The sequence below is a fragment of the Poeciliopsis prolifica genome, unplaced genomic scaffold (assembly GCF_027474105.1).
Source record: "Poeciliopsis prolifica strain line A6 unplaced genomic scaffold, Auburn_PproV2 SCAFFOLD034, whole genome shotgun sequence".
Lineage (NCBI taxonomy): Eukaryota > Metazoa > Chordata > Actinopteri > Cyprinodontiformes > Poeciliidae > Poeciliopsis > Poeciliopsis prolifica.
This window is the reverse complement of record NW_026562409.1, coordinates 2,976,676-2,991,267: the sequence shown is the minus strand read 5'-3', so window position 1 is coordinate 2,991,267 and position 14,592 is coordinate 2,976,676. Positions and strand designations below refer to the sequence as shown.

At 39.8% G+C, this 14,592-nt stretch overlaps 2 protein-coding genes and 2 non-coding genes across 6 annotated transcripts; all 4 read left to right on the top strand.

The window, feature by feature from the left end:
* Positions 1-110: 110 nt before the first annotated feature.
* slc25a39 (solute carrier family 25 member 39) lies at positions 111-7,638 on the top strand. 3 transcript variants are annotated; one of them, XM_055051986.1, is made up of 12 exons: positions 111-312; positions 1,471-1,576; positions 1,706-1,765; positions 1,882-1,932; positions 3,234-3,343; positions 3,439-3,506; positions 4,927-5,051; positions 5,132-5,305; positions 5,802-5,911; positions 6,716-6,797; positions 6,872-6,952; positions 7,028-7,638. In XM_055051986.1, the coding sequence occupies exons 2-12, from the start codon at positions 1,480-1,482 to the stop codon at positions 7,144-7,146; spliced, it is 1,077 nt and encodes a 358-aa protein (XP_054907961.1). In that variant the 5' UTR covers positions 111-312; positions 1,471-1,479; the 3' UTR covers positions 7,147-7,638. The 3 variants fall into 3 exon arrangements, with proteins under 3 accessions (XP_054907961.1, XP_054907964.1, XP_054907963.1); XM_055051988.1 differs by lacking the exon at positions 111-312 and adding an exon at positions 319-1,308; XM_055051989.1 differs by lacking the exon at positions 1,882-1,932.
* Positions 7,639-8,550: 912 nt separating this feature from the next.
* Positions 8,551-12,836, top strand: rpl3 (ribosomal protein L3). The gene is made up of 8 exons (XM_055052230.1): positions 8,551-8,624; positions 9,076-9,268; positions 9,828-9,996; positions 10,295-10,430; positions 11,020-11,469; positions 11,548-11,643; positions 12,363-12,482; positions 12,721-12,836. Exons 1-8 carry the CDS (start codon positions 8,622-8,624, stop codon positions 12,763-12,765), a joined length of 1,212 nt encoding a protein of 403 aa, XP_054908205.1. The 5' UTR covers positions 8,551-8,621; the 3' UTR covers positions 12,766-12,836.
* Positions 10,863-10,955, top strand: LOC129374059 (small nucleolar RNA U83B). The gene has a single exon (XR_008607457.1). It is a non-coding gene; the product is annotated as a small nucleolar RNA U83B (small nucleolar RNA).
* On the top strand, positions 12,516-12,647 carry LOC129374058 (small nucleolar RNA SNORA54). Its single transcript, XR_008607456.1, has one exon. It is a non-coding gene; the product is annotated as a small nucleolar RNA SNORA54 (small nucleolar RNA).
* Positions 12,837-14,592: the final 1,756 nt, after the last annotated feature.

Sequence of the window (14,592 nt, the reverse complement as noted above, 5' to 3'; positions counted from 1 at the left end):
GTGATTTTGCAGCCCACTAGATGGCACCAAAGCGTCTGAAACGCCCTCAGGGGAATCAGAGTCCCTCTGAACGTTGATCTACAAATCATGCGTTCAGTCGAACGTTCATGTTCTGTCGCTGTGCATGTTTTTTAAATCTGGGCTTCGTGTACGCGAGAGGATGTGCGGCGGCGAGGCCAGACGTTGGTAACGTTTTGTACTCGGGACGCTCTGCAATGGAGCTCCTGAGTAAAACAAACTACCGCAGATTGAGTAACTGACATGGGTGAAGGCACCTATGTTTCAGGAAAAGGCTGGCAGCTAAAGTAAGAGGTGGGTGAAAGCTTCGCAGCTGTTTACAAAGCTTCGCAGCTTGTAAACAGCAAGATGGCTACCGAGCTAATCAACGTGCTGCAGTTAGCGGTCAGCAAAACACCCACATTTGAAGACTAGATTAGACAATTTTGTCTGAAACTAGGAGTTCCTGCTACCTTTGTTGAACGCCTAGTTTTAGTACATATCGACATTTTACCAAGAAAAAAAATATTCTTGGTGTATTTATTCGAAAAAGACAAATACACTGAAGTTTGTCTCTCATTGAGTGCGAAAAAGGATTTTTCCGCTATTTTTAAGGACTCTAAATACGTTAAATCCACTTTAGTTCAAGAAATAAAAATAATGACTTATTAACTGTAGACTGTTTTTTCAATCTCCTTTTATATTTTCACGTTTCTCCTGAACCTAATATAAGGAAAGCCAACTTCCTCAAAAGCTGTTAAAACACATTTTCTCAAGCGATCAATCGGAAGCGAACTTCAGGGTTGCGAAAAAGAACATGGTGTTCAACTGCTGAAATGTTTGCTAAAAAACAAACAAAATGAAGCCTTAATCCACTGTGTAATGAGCCAGATTATTGATCTAGTGTTTTACATACAACAAACTTGCATCCTGTCAACATAAGGCTGCTGTTTTGGTGTTTTTGTCGTGTGACGTGAGAGATTTCCGTTAAGATTATGTAGCTTTCAAGCTAATTCCTGTGACCATTGAAGAATCTGACTCACTTGGTCAAACCGTATGCCTCATACAGCTGCAATGACCACGTTTTATAATTAGTGAGCCCCCAGGAAGTGGACAGACCAGCAGAAACGCCTCCTCCTGCAGGGAAACCGGTTTGAGACGGCTGTCACTTGTAGATCAGGAGGCGAGGCCTTGGAGGCAGCATGCATGTGAAAGATAAGCTATCAAAATATTTCAAGGACCTTGTTTTAACAACTCCACCTAGACATACCCTGCTCAGTTAAAAAAAGACACCTCGGGCTTCAATGCACGGTAATTTTTCCATTTAGGAGTCAGTATCTTGTTTTTTTTTTTTTTTTGGACTGAATCTGCAACAAATCGCAGCTTTCTTCGCTCCTGCTGGTTTGTAGCTTGTTGGAGGAGTGCATGATGTTTTCGACCTGCTATTTTGTATGTCTTTGTTTGGTCTGACAGGTGGGCAAGATGGGGGAGCGGACCGTTGGCGGCCCAGTGGCTGCGATCTCTCCAGTGCAGCAGATGCTGGCCTCTGGCACTGGAGCCCTCCTCACATCTCTATTTGGTTAGCTTATATAGAAGCAACGAGAGAAAGAGCTGTAGAGTTTTTACTCCCATGTTTTCTTCCTTTTTGATTCTATTTGCATCCGTTTCGCTGCCCCTGTTGTGATTGGCTGTGTGGATTTGTTTGCAGTCACTCCGCTGGACGTTGTGAAGATAAGGCTGCAGGCTCAGCAGACTCCCTTCCACCAGGGTAGGAAAACTGTTTACTCACGTCGCGTTAAGATGGCTGGTCTCTAACTGCTTCTGCGTTTGAAACTAACCCCTCAAATGGCTTTCTTTCTGCTCCACCTTGGCTTCGTTTTCTAGCTTTGGGCCGTGAATCCGCTCCATGGGGTGGAGTCGGCCGCTCATCCAAATGTGAGTATTGATCTGCTGCAGCAGCTGCGCTCCAGTCTGATTGGAAAATATATAGGGCTGAAACGATTAATAGTGATTATTGAAATAATTGTCAACTAATTTAGTAGTTGATTAATCATCTCATGCAGGCGTTTCATCTGGGAATTCAAACAAGCTGCTGCTTCACAGAACGGATGTTATGAGTTCTTTCACAGAAACCAAATCACAAAACAAAAATAATAAAGATGAGAGCTGAAAAATTTTCACTATTGATTGATTATTGAAATAATTGCCAACTAATTTAGTAATTGATTAATCATCATACAGACTCAACCATATGAAATTTGTAGAAAGAACACAGAGCTGTAATTAAACCAAGATGTAAAATAATAGACACAAATTTTGCAATTAAAAAAATAAAAAACAGCGAAATTTTTTCTGTAAAACTCCTCAAGTGGCAGTTTAAGCATCACTTGGTTCAAATTCTGTAAATAAAACAGTTTCCTATTGAGAACCTTTTACCATTCAATCATTAACACACAGACTGAAAAAGGCCACTTGCTGAAAGAACAGACTCAGAGCTTTAATTAAGCTAAAAATGTGCAATATATGTTTATGTATTGTATTTAAGATCCAAAACATTTGTCTGTGATTATTTTTCACCCAGAATTCCTGCAGGACCATTTTTAGCTTCAAATGGTTCAAATTCTGTTAAAAAAAAAATCTCAACTTTTAAACACCTTTCGATAACTAATTATCAGTTATTTAAAAATAATCAACATATCAATACAACTTATTTATTAACTTCATAACTTAATTATTAAGTTGCAGTAACTTAATAATTGTGTGAGCTTTTAACACAATTAAGTTATTTTCTTAGCTGCAAATGATCAAATGTTCACTAAAGGAATGCCATTATTGCATTTTATCAATAAAACATTTATTTTCTTATTCAAAGATGAATAAAATTTTTTATATGCATCTTTTCATGCTTTTCTAATATTGTAAAAAGTGCTGCAGAATGTGCCACTTTTAATTCATGTCAATAATTATAAGTGCAGCTGCAGCCCTATAAATGTATTTCTGTTCAGCCTCGATGGACTCTTTCTGTTTGTGAAGCTAAAATAACCTCCGATAGTTTATTTATTCGGACATTACTCAACCTAAAATAAACTGCAGCAAGGTCGGCCCGGGTCTTATCTGTGGTGCTGTTGCCCCGTTTTTGTTGATATTTTCAGAAGCAAAGTTTGATGGGAGAAAGTAAACGTACGTTATCGATTAGCGTGCAGCTTCTGAAGCTTTGCTGTGTGTTTTCTCTGCAGGGAAATGTTTTCTGTACTGCAACGGCCTGATGGATCACATCTACGTCTGCCAGAACGGAACCAGCTGCTCCAGCTGGTACCGAACGCCAACGCATTTCAGTGGCACTCTGGTGAGCTGCATCACGGCTGCAGGTTTTAGGTGATTTTTTTTTTATGTCTGTGTAATTTACTGAGATGTTTCTGTTTCATTTGTTTTTTTATGCAGGATGCTTTTGTGAAAATTACCCGCAATGAGGGACTCCGCTCTCTGTGGAGTGGGCTGCCACCAACGCTGTGAGTTTCAGGCCGCCGCTTTGTTTTCTGCCTATTTTTAAGACGTTATTGTTTTATTTCAATGCAGTCCGGCTCGTTTTGCAGGTCGCATGGTTCAGATTCAGTTTTCCCTGAACTGCAGGAAACATTCCATGAATTGGAAAGAAAACAAGCCGTAGGGCAGGAAGGGGGACGAACAGCAGGTTTCTGCTCAGAGCTAATTCTCAGACAGTCTGACTACAACAGACAGAAAACTGTTTAATGACTGCAGAGATGCGGCCTAGTCAAAGATTTTTCACACATTTTCTGAACAGATTCAAGTCTGCAAACCTGAATCAGTTTTTGAATTCAAGTAAACATGAACATCACGGTCTGCTCCTGAATGATTTTTAAGATTTTATTTTCCAAAGTAAAAGGAACTTGAGAGTCAAAGTGAATAAAGTTCCAGAGCAGATTATCTTAAACTTGTTTTACCTGGAGGTAAATTACAATTTGGGTATTCATTCAAAATTAAAAACAAATAAAAATCAAATTTTCATAAAGATTTCTATCATAGAATGTCCTCTGGTTTTACAAATCAGACAATGTTTTTCTTTCTAATATTGTAACCTGCTTGGCCTTACAGTTTTCTGCACACTTGTATTCAAATGCACACAAACATAAAGAAATTATGAAAACAAAATAAACGTCCGCTTTCAGAAGTTACACAAACATTACAATTTGACTCCCAGATTAGCTTTATGTTTTACCTCATAAAGGTTTCTATGAATAAAAATGGATCAATACATGTTCCTGGTCAAAAACTACATTTACACACAGATAGAAATGCAGCATGGTGTGTTTAAATGCTGTTGGAAAATTGGGTCATCTGCATGTTCTGTTATTTCCTACCACAGAGAATCAGGGCTAGGCTAAGTCAGAAAAAATGTAGTTATCAGAATAATGTTTTAATAAAGCAAAAACAAAGTCCTGATAAAGAGAATAAAGTCATAAAAATATGAGAAATGTTTGTTACACAAATAAAATTTGATTGAGAGTTGTAATGATATGAGAATAAAGTCTTATTTTGATGACGCCTTGAAAAATAATTAAAATATGGCATCTTGTGAAGTTACAGCATAATTTTGAAATGATTGTAGAAACAACTGAGTTTATCTTTAAAGAATCAAATCTGTTCATGTCAGATCCTGATCTCTGGAAACTTTGCTGTTATTAAGATTACTTTATTCTCATAAAAGAGTTATCTTGGTTTGGCCCAATATTCCATTTTAATGTTGAAAAATAGCTTATATAGACATATGTAATCCAAATAAATGTAAATATAGAGGTTAAAAGAAACGACCACTGGGAGAAACAAATCGATTTTCTTGCCATGGTTCTTTGTGTTTCACTCTATTGAGCAATTTATTTGTTTCTAAATAAATTTTTAATGTGTGTGAAGGGTGATGGCCGTCCCAGCCACAGTGATCTACTTCACCTGCTACGACCAGCTGAGGGACTTCCTGTGGTTGGGTTTGGGCCTCCAGGGCAGCCACGTTCCTCTTCTGGCCGGAGGGCTTGCCAGATGTAAGAGGAAGAAAGAAAAACCTCCTGTTGTCTTTTTTCTGTTGTTGTTGTTTATCTGTAACGTGTTGTTCTGATGGTAGTGGGCGCCGTGACGGTCATCTGCCCTCTGGAGCTGGTCAGGACCAAAATGCAATCCAGGAAGCTGAGCTACAGCGAGCTGCGCGTGTGCATCCGCTCGGCGGTGGCCCAGGGCGGCATGCTGTCGCTGTGGAGGGGCTGGGGACCCACTGTTCTCAGAGACGTCCCTTTTTCTGGTGAGATTCACTCACATCCTAGTTAAAGCGTTACATTTCCACTCCTTTTTGAACTATTTGAAACAAATTTGTGGTTGTCGATCGGTCTGTCACAATAACAAATTATCCTCTGCTGGGAGATAAATGGTCCACAGTTTATTGCAATAAACGATAATGTTGTTTTGAGATGGTTTTCTAGTAATATAATGGTAAAAATGGTATAATAACATAAGAACACATTCTCAAAGATCAAAAAATATGAAATCTAATGAACATTTAATACTGGAACTGGAAGACATTTTTAAAATCCAAAATAAAGTGAGACCAAAACACCAGACTGAAGAATTTTAGTATCCAGATTTTGGTAGAAAAAGAGAAAAGAAATAAACAGTAAATCATGCAAATGGAAATAGTTGAGTTTTTTCTCATTTATTATGCGATTAATAGATTTATTGTTGCAGATGGAGTTCAGTGATAGCAGGTCCTTGATTTAGAGCTGTTTGTGTTGTTGTTGCAGCTTTGTACTGGTTTAACTACGAACTGGTGAAGGCCCAGCTGTGTGAGCAGTACGCAACGCCGAAGGCCAACTTCTCCATCAGCTTCACTGCTGGAGCCGTTTCTGGAGCCGTGAGTCTTAATGACAGAATGTACAGCAGATACCGGCTTCAATGTCTCCGAAACGCTGACAGTGTTGGAAAATAACAGAATTTAATTTGACTCTTGGGAAAAGAAAGCCTGATTTTGAACAAAATATCTTTATTTTCACGCTGCGTCTGTCCATCTTATCTTAATATCATTCTGCGTATCCAGGGTGTATTCATAAGGGTGCTTGAAATCCTTGAAAGTGCTTGAATTGAATCATGTGTTTTCAAGGCTTAGAAAGTTTGTGATTTCTGTATCACAAACTGGAAAATGTTTGATATTCAAACTCTACTGTTTGTAATAAAGTGTAATATAATGTTTGATTAAAAATGCCATTTACAGTTTAAACCAAATATTTTCAAACAGTTAATAAAAAAAAAAGATTTTTTCCTCACTGTCTAAAGTTAAATCTGACTAAACTTAACTTATTTTTGGTTAGTTAGAATAACCAAAATTATTTCTATTTGCTAAATGCTATAAAATTGTGCAAGAATTTATTTTTAATTAACTTTCTTATTATTTTTAAGCATTTAATTTTGAGTTGAATATGATTAGTTTGGATTGCATAAAAGTAATAATTATTTATTATGGCCCAACAACTTATTGGTTTGTGTCATCAAAATAAATTTGGCTTATATTTTGTACATTAAACTAATATCATTGAAATTGGGGGATGTTTTTGTTAAAATTGGTTTTTGTTCTCAGGTGCATGAGAAACTTTTCAAAAAATAATTTAAAAAAAAGTTTGAGTTTAACAGTGTGTGTGTGTGTGTGTGTGTGTGTGTTCAGGTTGCTGCTGTCCTGACGCTGCCGTTCGACGTGGTCAAGACTCGGCGGCAGATCCAACTGGGAGAGATGGACTCTCTGGGAGGTTGGCTCTTCTTTACCAAAATGATTTAAAGTTTTAAAAAGATTTAAAATAAACCTGCTGCTGTTTGTGTCCAGTTTCCAGAAAGGGAACCACTTCCACTTGGCACATCATGAAGGAGATCTGGTCTGATTTGGGCTACAGAGGCCTCTTTGCAGGTACACACAGATATATCTTCAATAAAAATCTCTTGTTTTCTTTGCCAGGAAGTTAAAAAACTATTTTTTGTTTAGGTTTTCTGCCCAGAGTGATCAAAGTGGCGCCGGCCTGCGCTGTCATGATCAGCAGCTATGAGTTCGGGAAGACTTTCTTCCAAAAGGTGAACCTGGATCGACAGCGCCTGGCACCGTGAACTCCACCTGCAGGGGGTGCCGGTTGGCCTGGAAATGAAAGATGTACCTCCAACCTTCCTGCATGCCTGATAACACAAAGTGTTAAGGAAAAGTTTGGCGCTTACTTTTAGACATTTGGACTCATCTGTGAACCGGAACCCGCTCACCCGCTGTGCATGGCAGTGGCACAAACTCAAGACTGAAACTTGATCCGTACTGTAGCATGAGGTCCAGATAAAATACTTTACCACATTTTCTGTTGTCCTGTTGCCGTAAAACATGACAATTTTTGCAACTATCTGCTGTGTAGATAACTTTGGATGCGGATTGAGTTATTTTTCATATGCAACAAGAGACCTGTGGGTAGAGATTGAAGCTCACTGAGATCTTTCAGGAGATTCTCAGATCTTGGTGAGTGAAAACTTTAGACACTGGACCGGAAAATGAAAAAATGTTGAAGAATGTAAATGTTTTCTGTTTTATAAAAAAATGTATTAAAATGTTACAACCTGGTTATTGTTGAATGAGTGACTTCTTTCTAGTTTTATTTAATTATGAGAGAAATCTAATTAGGGCTAAAGAATATATTGCAAAATTTATCATCATGATATCAGTCTGGTAAATATAACTATTAAAAAGTAAGTTATGGGGAAATAAATAAGGAAATGTAGATTTAATTTTTAAGATTTGATACATATAGAGTGGTACAGAAGCAGTAAATAACCAAAGTTATTTATTTTGACTTAAGTAAACTTTGGTTATTCTGGTTTGTAATGAAAATCCAATGTTCAATGTCATAAAATTTAAATATAATGTAAGATACAAAAAAAGATTTTAAACTGAAATGTCAGACATAGTGAGATTCTTTTACAAACAGGTTCATCTACACAAAGTGATGTCTGAGATTGCAGTAAATTTTATATTGGGGTATCGGATTAAAAAGACTGAATTCAGATGAAGAATTTATTTTTTTGTTTTTTGACAACTATCCATGAATTCATTTTTGGAAAAAAATTGTTTTCCTCACTCCTGGCAATACATAAAATTTTGTTGTGACAAAATGAGGAAAAGTTCAATTTGAATACTACTGGAGTGCAATTTACCCCCAAACATAGTTTAAATGTTGGAAACTGATTTTGCATTAAATCAAGTCCAGAAAAACGCTTGTTTTCGTAGGGTAAGCCACAGCAAAAGTTTAATGTAATTGTTTTTCAGAGGGTTGTGGATATGTGTGTCTGTTTGGTTGTTTCTTATTTTGTTCTTTTTGCTTTGTTTGGACCTTGAGTGTGAAATAAAGTTTCTATGATAAAATTAATAATTGATGTTTTTGTTTTTCTCTAATAGAACAGCGACACCAAGTGGCAGCATATAGAAAGTGTTTTTAAGAGGCGTAACACTTTCAGAAAATAATCACGCAGATTCTCGCGATAGTTCCTGAGCTATATATTTATAGTTTGCCTCGTTTCAGGCCTCTTTCAATCGGACGGGAGACAAAATGGTGAGATGGGTTCCTTTGCTTGTTGTTCATTGATAAATCCGTTACTAATCTTATTCATCGCTCATAGTTCCATACATAAGAACACAGAGAACACATTTGTGTTGATGTTTGATCATATTTTGGCATACATTTCTTGTAGTTTTAGCAGAAATGGAAACTTTTTGTCGTACATGTGTAGACGGTCTGCAGGCTCTGGATCCAACATGGCCTCTTGAACAAGGCCGAAAGTTACATTTATAACAAATAATACCCCTAAGCATTTAGCTTGATTCATTTTATGAATGAAAATAACATTTCAGTGTGTCCAGAATTGAAAGCTGTGATGTTAATTCAAACTAGTTGCATGTAGGCTAATGGCTAATAGCATGCTAATAACCGGTTTCCCGCACTTCGATAAATGTAGCTTTATAATGTTAACAGTTTAGAAAGCTAATTATCCTTTACCCAACAGTCCCACCGTAAGTTTTCGGCTCCGCGACACGGATCCCTGGGCTTCCTGCCCCGCAAAAGGAGTCGCCGTCACCGCGGTAAGGCCAAGAGCTTCCCGAAGGATGACCCCAGCAAGCCGGTTCACCTGACGGCCTTCCTGGGCTACAAGGCCGGCATGACGCACATCGTGCGGGAGGTGGACAGACCCGGGTCAAGTAAGCATCGTTACTCCTGATGGCACTAAATCAGAAAAGAGGAAAACATTAAAAAGGTTTCCTGTGAATGCTACAGTAAAACAACCATTTCACTACTTTTATGTTGAATTATTTTTCATTGCACTTCTGGTTGGTTATAGTTTAAATATTTGTGTTTAATCAAAGGTTAAATTATGACTTGATGACCAGAGGTTTTCTCTACTAGTTTTACAAATGAAGTTTGTTTGGATGAATATGTAGGTAAACTTAAAAATGTTAAGACTTTTAACATTTTGTCACCCAGCAGTTTAAGTTCTGTCATATTTAAATAGTGAAATGATATTTTTTCTGGAAGCATTTGTTGCAGAAACGTAAATTTTTGTGTTTTTAGATGAAATGTTTGTCATTGCGTTTAAAAGCGCCTGAGTTCTGCCTGTGATGAGACTCTCGACGGGCGGACAGAACGGGTTTATCCCCCTTGCTGAATGTCGAGTCCTGAGCGCAGCTGATCCCGTCAGCGTGGTTAAATACGGAAATCAGCATTAAGAGATGAGCGTAACATGTTTTTATTTCAATGCAGAGGTCAACAAGAAGGAAGTGGTGGAGGCCGTGACCATCGTGGAGACTCCGCCCATGATCATAGTCGGGATCATCGGATACGTCAACACACCCCGCGGCCTGCGCTCCTTCAAGACCATCTTCGCCGAGCACATGAGCGACGAATGCAAGCGCCGCTTCTACAAGAACTGGTGAGAGCCGTCTGTAGTCGGCCATCTTTGTTTGAAGCAGATGTTGGTCGCCAGTGGGGACAAAGCTGAGCGAGTCTAACGTTGGCGGCGATTCTACGGTAGCTCCGCTCGGGTGCAGCGCGCCCCGATGAGCGCCGGGCTCCGCTGGCCGGTGGAAAGTGCTGCTTAGAAACCGAGCCATGAGCCAAAACATTGGTCCAGCCCGGTCTGATCGGGCTTGGGAGCTGTGCACCGTGCCCCTCCGCTGACCCCTGCAGGGGTCATGAGGGGCCGGCGCCAACCTCTGGTGTGCTCTCAGGTACAAATCCAAGAAGAAGGCCTTCACCAAGTACTGCAAGAAATGGCAGGACGACGAGGGCAAGAAGCAGCTGGAGAAAGACTTTGCTGCCATGAAGAAGTACTGCCAGGTCATCAGAGTCATCGCTCACACACAGGTTGGTCTGCAGGAAACATTGTTCTGTATGTTACTGGGTTGGACAGCGCCGATTAGCCGCTGCAGCTAGTGCACAACTTGCATTTCCATTAAAGATAAAATTGTACAATTGGAAATGATCAGTTTAAAAATGAAAAAAAAAAAAAAGGTTTTCGCTAGGACGTTTTCACATATCAGGTGATTTTTCAGTAAATTTATTTTGTGAAGCGAAAATGGAAACGTTTGTTTTCATTACATTAATCACATGATCAACAGCCAGATAATATCACTGGCAGAAACAACAACAGGAAGTAGGAGGTTTTAATGACTTGTTCATTTTCACATTCTTGGTGTAATTGTGTAATTTTTCCAACTCGATGTTTAGCAGCGGCACACGTTGACATGACGTCCAATCCAGTAATGTACACTTATATACTCTGAAAGAAAATCCCTTTCCTGTCGGTGATGAGACCACGGAAACCGCGTCAGGCATGGCGCCTGATTCTTATGAGGAGATCTTCCATGCTGCCTTCCTTCTGAGACGATGCGGCGTAAAACTGGGTTGTCTGCGTTTCAAGAAGTTCCTGCTAACGCGTTACGTTTCTGTGCAGATGCGCCTGCTGCCTCTGAGGCAGAAGAAGTCCCACCTGATGGAGGTGCAGCTGAACGGCGGCACCATCTCCGACAAGGTGGACTGGGCCCGCGAGAAGCTGGAGCAGGGGGTGACGGTCAATACCGTCTTCACCCAGGATGAGATGATCGACGTTATCGGCGTCACCAAAGGTCACGGCTACAAGGGCGTCACCAGCCGCTGGCACACCAAGAAGCTCCCCCGCAAAACGCATCGCGGCCTGCGTAAGGTGGCCTGCATCGGCGCCTGGCATCCGGCCCGGGTGGCGTTCTCCGTCGCCCGCGCCGGTCAGAAGGGCTACCACCACCGAACAGAGATCAACAAGAAGATCTACAAGATAGGCGTGGGCTACCACACCAAGGATGGGAAGCTAGTGAAGAACAATGCCTCCACCGAGTACGATCTGACCAACAAGAGCATCAATCCCCTGGTAAGAGACGCTCGCTTTCCTCTGATCAGAATGGCTGAACGTGCGAAGGTTCTCAGTCGGTTTATTTTCTGGTTTCAGGGCGGATTTGTTCACTACGGTGAGGTGACCAACGACTTCGTCATGGTGAAGGGCTGCGTCGTAGGAACCAAGAAGAGGGTGCTGACTCTGCGCAAGGTGAGCAGGAAATGTTTTAGTTTTCTTTTAACAAGTTATGAAAACTGGACTTGGTGGTGAACCGGGTTTGACTGAATTTTTGGATTTTGAAGATGTAATTTTTGGGGAAATTCAAACTTTTTCATAGTTCAGAGTAATTCCTGGGCAGCCATCTTGATTTACAAACGAGTTTTCCAGCTTTTATTAATTTGGACTTTGATTTTAGGTTGAAGAAATAACAAGCTCTTTTTTTTTTTTTTTTTTTTTTTTTTTTACATTTTATATACGATTATAGTCATTATCAAAATGATGCAGATGTAAAAATAAAATTTAAATGCTGAATATTGAGGCTATCGCTAACTGCTGCTAAGTTAACCTAGCTAGCTGGGCGATATCCCTTCAAAATAAAACCTTTTTTGTCTTTTTCCCTCATATTAGTTCAGATGGGTTTTTTTCTTTTCTAAATGAAATAAAAGCCACTTTTGAAGATATTTTTTGCAATCTGTTTTCTATAATCTTTTCTGAGTTATGCGACAGAGTTAAGATCCTGCTGTGAAACTTTTTTGATTACAATATAAGCAGAATAAGATGCAGTTTTACCAGAATGATTTAAAATGTCTAGAAACTCCAAAAAAAACCAGCTTGGATTTTGTGAAACAAGTGTAAAACTTCATTCATAACGGTCTTTAAAAACTCAGATTAATGAAACACCTGAAACTAAAACCCGTTTTCTTCTTCAGTCTCTGCTGGTGCAGACCAGCCGCCGCGCTCTGGAGAGGATCGACCTCAAGTTCATCGACACCACCTCCAAGTTCGGCCACGGCCGCTTCCAGACGGTGGAGGAGAAGAAGAACTTCATGGTGAGTGGCGCTCGGCCCTCGGTGAACTTCGCTCTGCACTGTTCGTAACCTGGTTCAGCCTCCATGTGAACTCTGGGTTCCATTCCAGTGCCACAGTGACCTCCAGTGAGGCAGGGGAGCCGGTCCTGCTTGTGCCGGCTCCCTGTTCACTCTCTGGGAACACGGCCCGCTCTGAGCCCGGACCGGGTTCCGTTCTGTGGACGTGAAACTGACCGGGTTTGTTTTCTGTTTTCCACAGGGACCTCTGAAGAAGGACCGCATCGCCAAGGAGGAGACGGTTTAACGTCTGCTGTGGCGACGGGAAATGTCACTGCTGTTCTGCAGAGTTTAATAAAGATCTGGAAAGAAAAACAACTTGGTGTTTTCTTTTTTTAACTTAAGAAAAACTGCGTCCACAAACCAAGGTGCCCTGAAACGTCTTAAAGAGGCAGTGTTGTTGAAAACTGTCATAAAATTAGATCCTTGTGTTTTTTTTATTCCGTTTGAGAAAATCAAAGAAAAAAAGAAAATATTTTAAAGATTTAAACATGATTGTCACTTTGGTTTTACATCTACCAAAACGAATGGTTGGACTTGGCTCCGCCTTTCAGGTGTAGCTCCTCCCCCACTTGGCTCCTTCAAACTAGCCAACAATTAGCAAACACCTAAGTGGGACTGCATCATATCAACTCATTATAGGAGCAACTTGGTGGCAAAAATGTTTTAAGGTTTAGTAGAGAATCCATGTTGTGACAACATGGTTTCTGAGCCGTTAGGAGAGACTGGCCCAATATGAAAAAAATAATATATGTGCATTTACACATATTAACATGAGGGATTATCTGAATGTGAAACATTTTAGATGGTACTGCAGCTTTAAACGACACCAGGAACCTAAATGACTCGGTTTGAGGTAGGAAAACAAGGATTTGTGCGGTTGCATGAATTTCAGTTTGGTTTGGAAAACTTGATATCCAAACGGCTTCATCCAACTGTTGATTAAAAGTCTTAAGATTGAAAAACATTTATAGTTGAAACCAGATACTTTCATCCATTTAATGTGACATCCAGAGTCGGGTAGTAATTTTAATTTGTTCAATTACATTTGAGAAACTTTTTACCTGACTAGTTACTCAGCACTTTTTTACTCGTACTGGAATAATTTCTTTATTGGCTACTTTTAAAAATTTGTTGAAGTAGCGTTTCAATTATTTGACTAGTATTTAACTCACCTCCACAAAAACATTCACCTTTTCGTTCCAGCTCCTAGATATTGTGTGAAACGCCGCCCTCTGGTGGCGCGATGTGGGAACTGCAGCGCTGTTGCTGCTGCTGCTGGAACGCTGTGTTCATGAACGGAGCTGGAATACTAATGCAGCGCTGCAGAGAGGGAGACCCACGTCACGTCCAGTTTCATCTGCAGGACATCTGATTGACCTGCGGAGCGAAATGCTTCCTGCTGTGAGCGGCACGTTTAGACGGCTGTGATGGTGAATTATTGCAAAACATCCAGCTGGAAAAAAACTAAATGCTTTAAGGACATTCTTACTGGAGCGTTTCTCATCATTAGAGTTACAAACGTTTAAAAATATTTGTTCATTTCAAGAAGAAATTAACAAATATTTCATTTATTCTTTACATTTATTATTTAAAATATGTAAAATGCAAACTTTAAAGCGACACTGTTAGGTGAAATTCACCTTTTTTGTCTTTCCCTCATGTTAGGTTATTCACTCATCAAAAACACACCTGCAGTGTTTTGAATCCTTTCAATGCTTGTTTGAGAAATCCATTAATCTCCATGGCAAGCATTCAGCTAAAACCCCTGCGTGGACTTAGTGGATATCTCCTTCAGACTAGCCAGCAGCAATTAGCTGTGCATCAGTCGAGCTCATTACAGGAGCAACTTCTCAGAGCAATGCTGGTAAAATCATTAGAGTTAACAGAGGAGCCATGTTTTTTTGACTTCCTAAAGTCGGAGCTTCTTGAAGAAACAGAGGCCCAATTTCAAAGTGTTGAATCAGAAAGTAAAGGTTTTTGTTTTATTAGAACTTAAAGCAATTTAGTTACTTGATTGTGCTATAAAATGGCTCTTTGTGGCTGGAAAACACACAGTACCGCCTCTTCCTGC

Bases quoted from the DNA above. Each gene is read 5' to 3' on its own strand.
- slc25a39 (XM_055051986.1), top strand. From the start codon at position 1,480: ATGGGGGAGCGGACCGTTGGCGGCCCAGTGGCTGCGATCTCTCCAGTG. The intron at 5,912-6,715 runs GTGAGTCTTAAT...GTGTGTGTTCAG, and splicing joins CTGGAGCCGTTTCTGGAGCC to GTTGCTGCTGTCCTGACGCT. The intron at 6,953-7,027 runs GTACACACAGAT...TTTTTTGTTTAG, and splicing joins CTACAGAGGCCTCTTTGCAG to GTTTTCTGCCCAGAGTGATC.
- rpl3 (XM_055052230.1), top strand. The intron at 9,997-10,294 runs GTGAGAGCCGTC...GTGTGCTCTCAG, and splicing joins CGCCGCTTCTACAAGAACTG to GTACAAATCCAAGAAGAAGG. The intron at 10,431-11,019 runs GTTGGTCTGCAG...GTTTCTGTGCAG, and splicing joins GAGTCATCGCTCACACACAG to ATGCGCCTGCTGCCTCTGAG.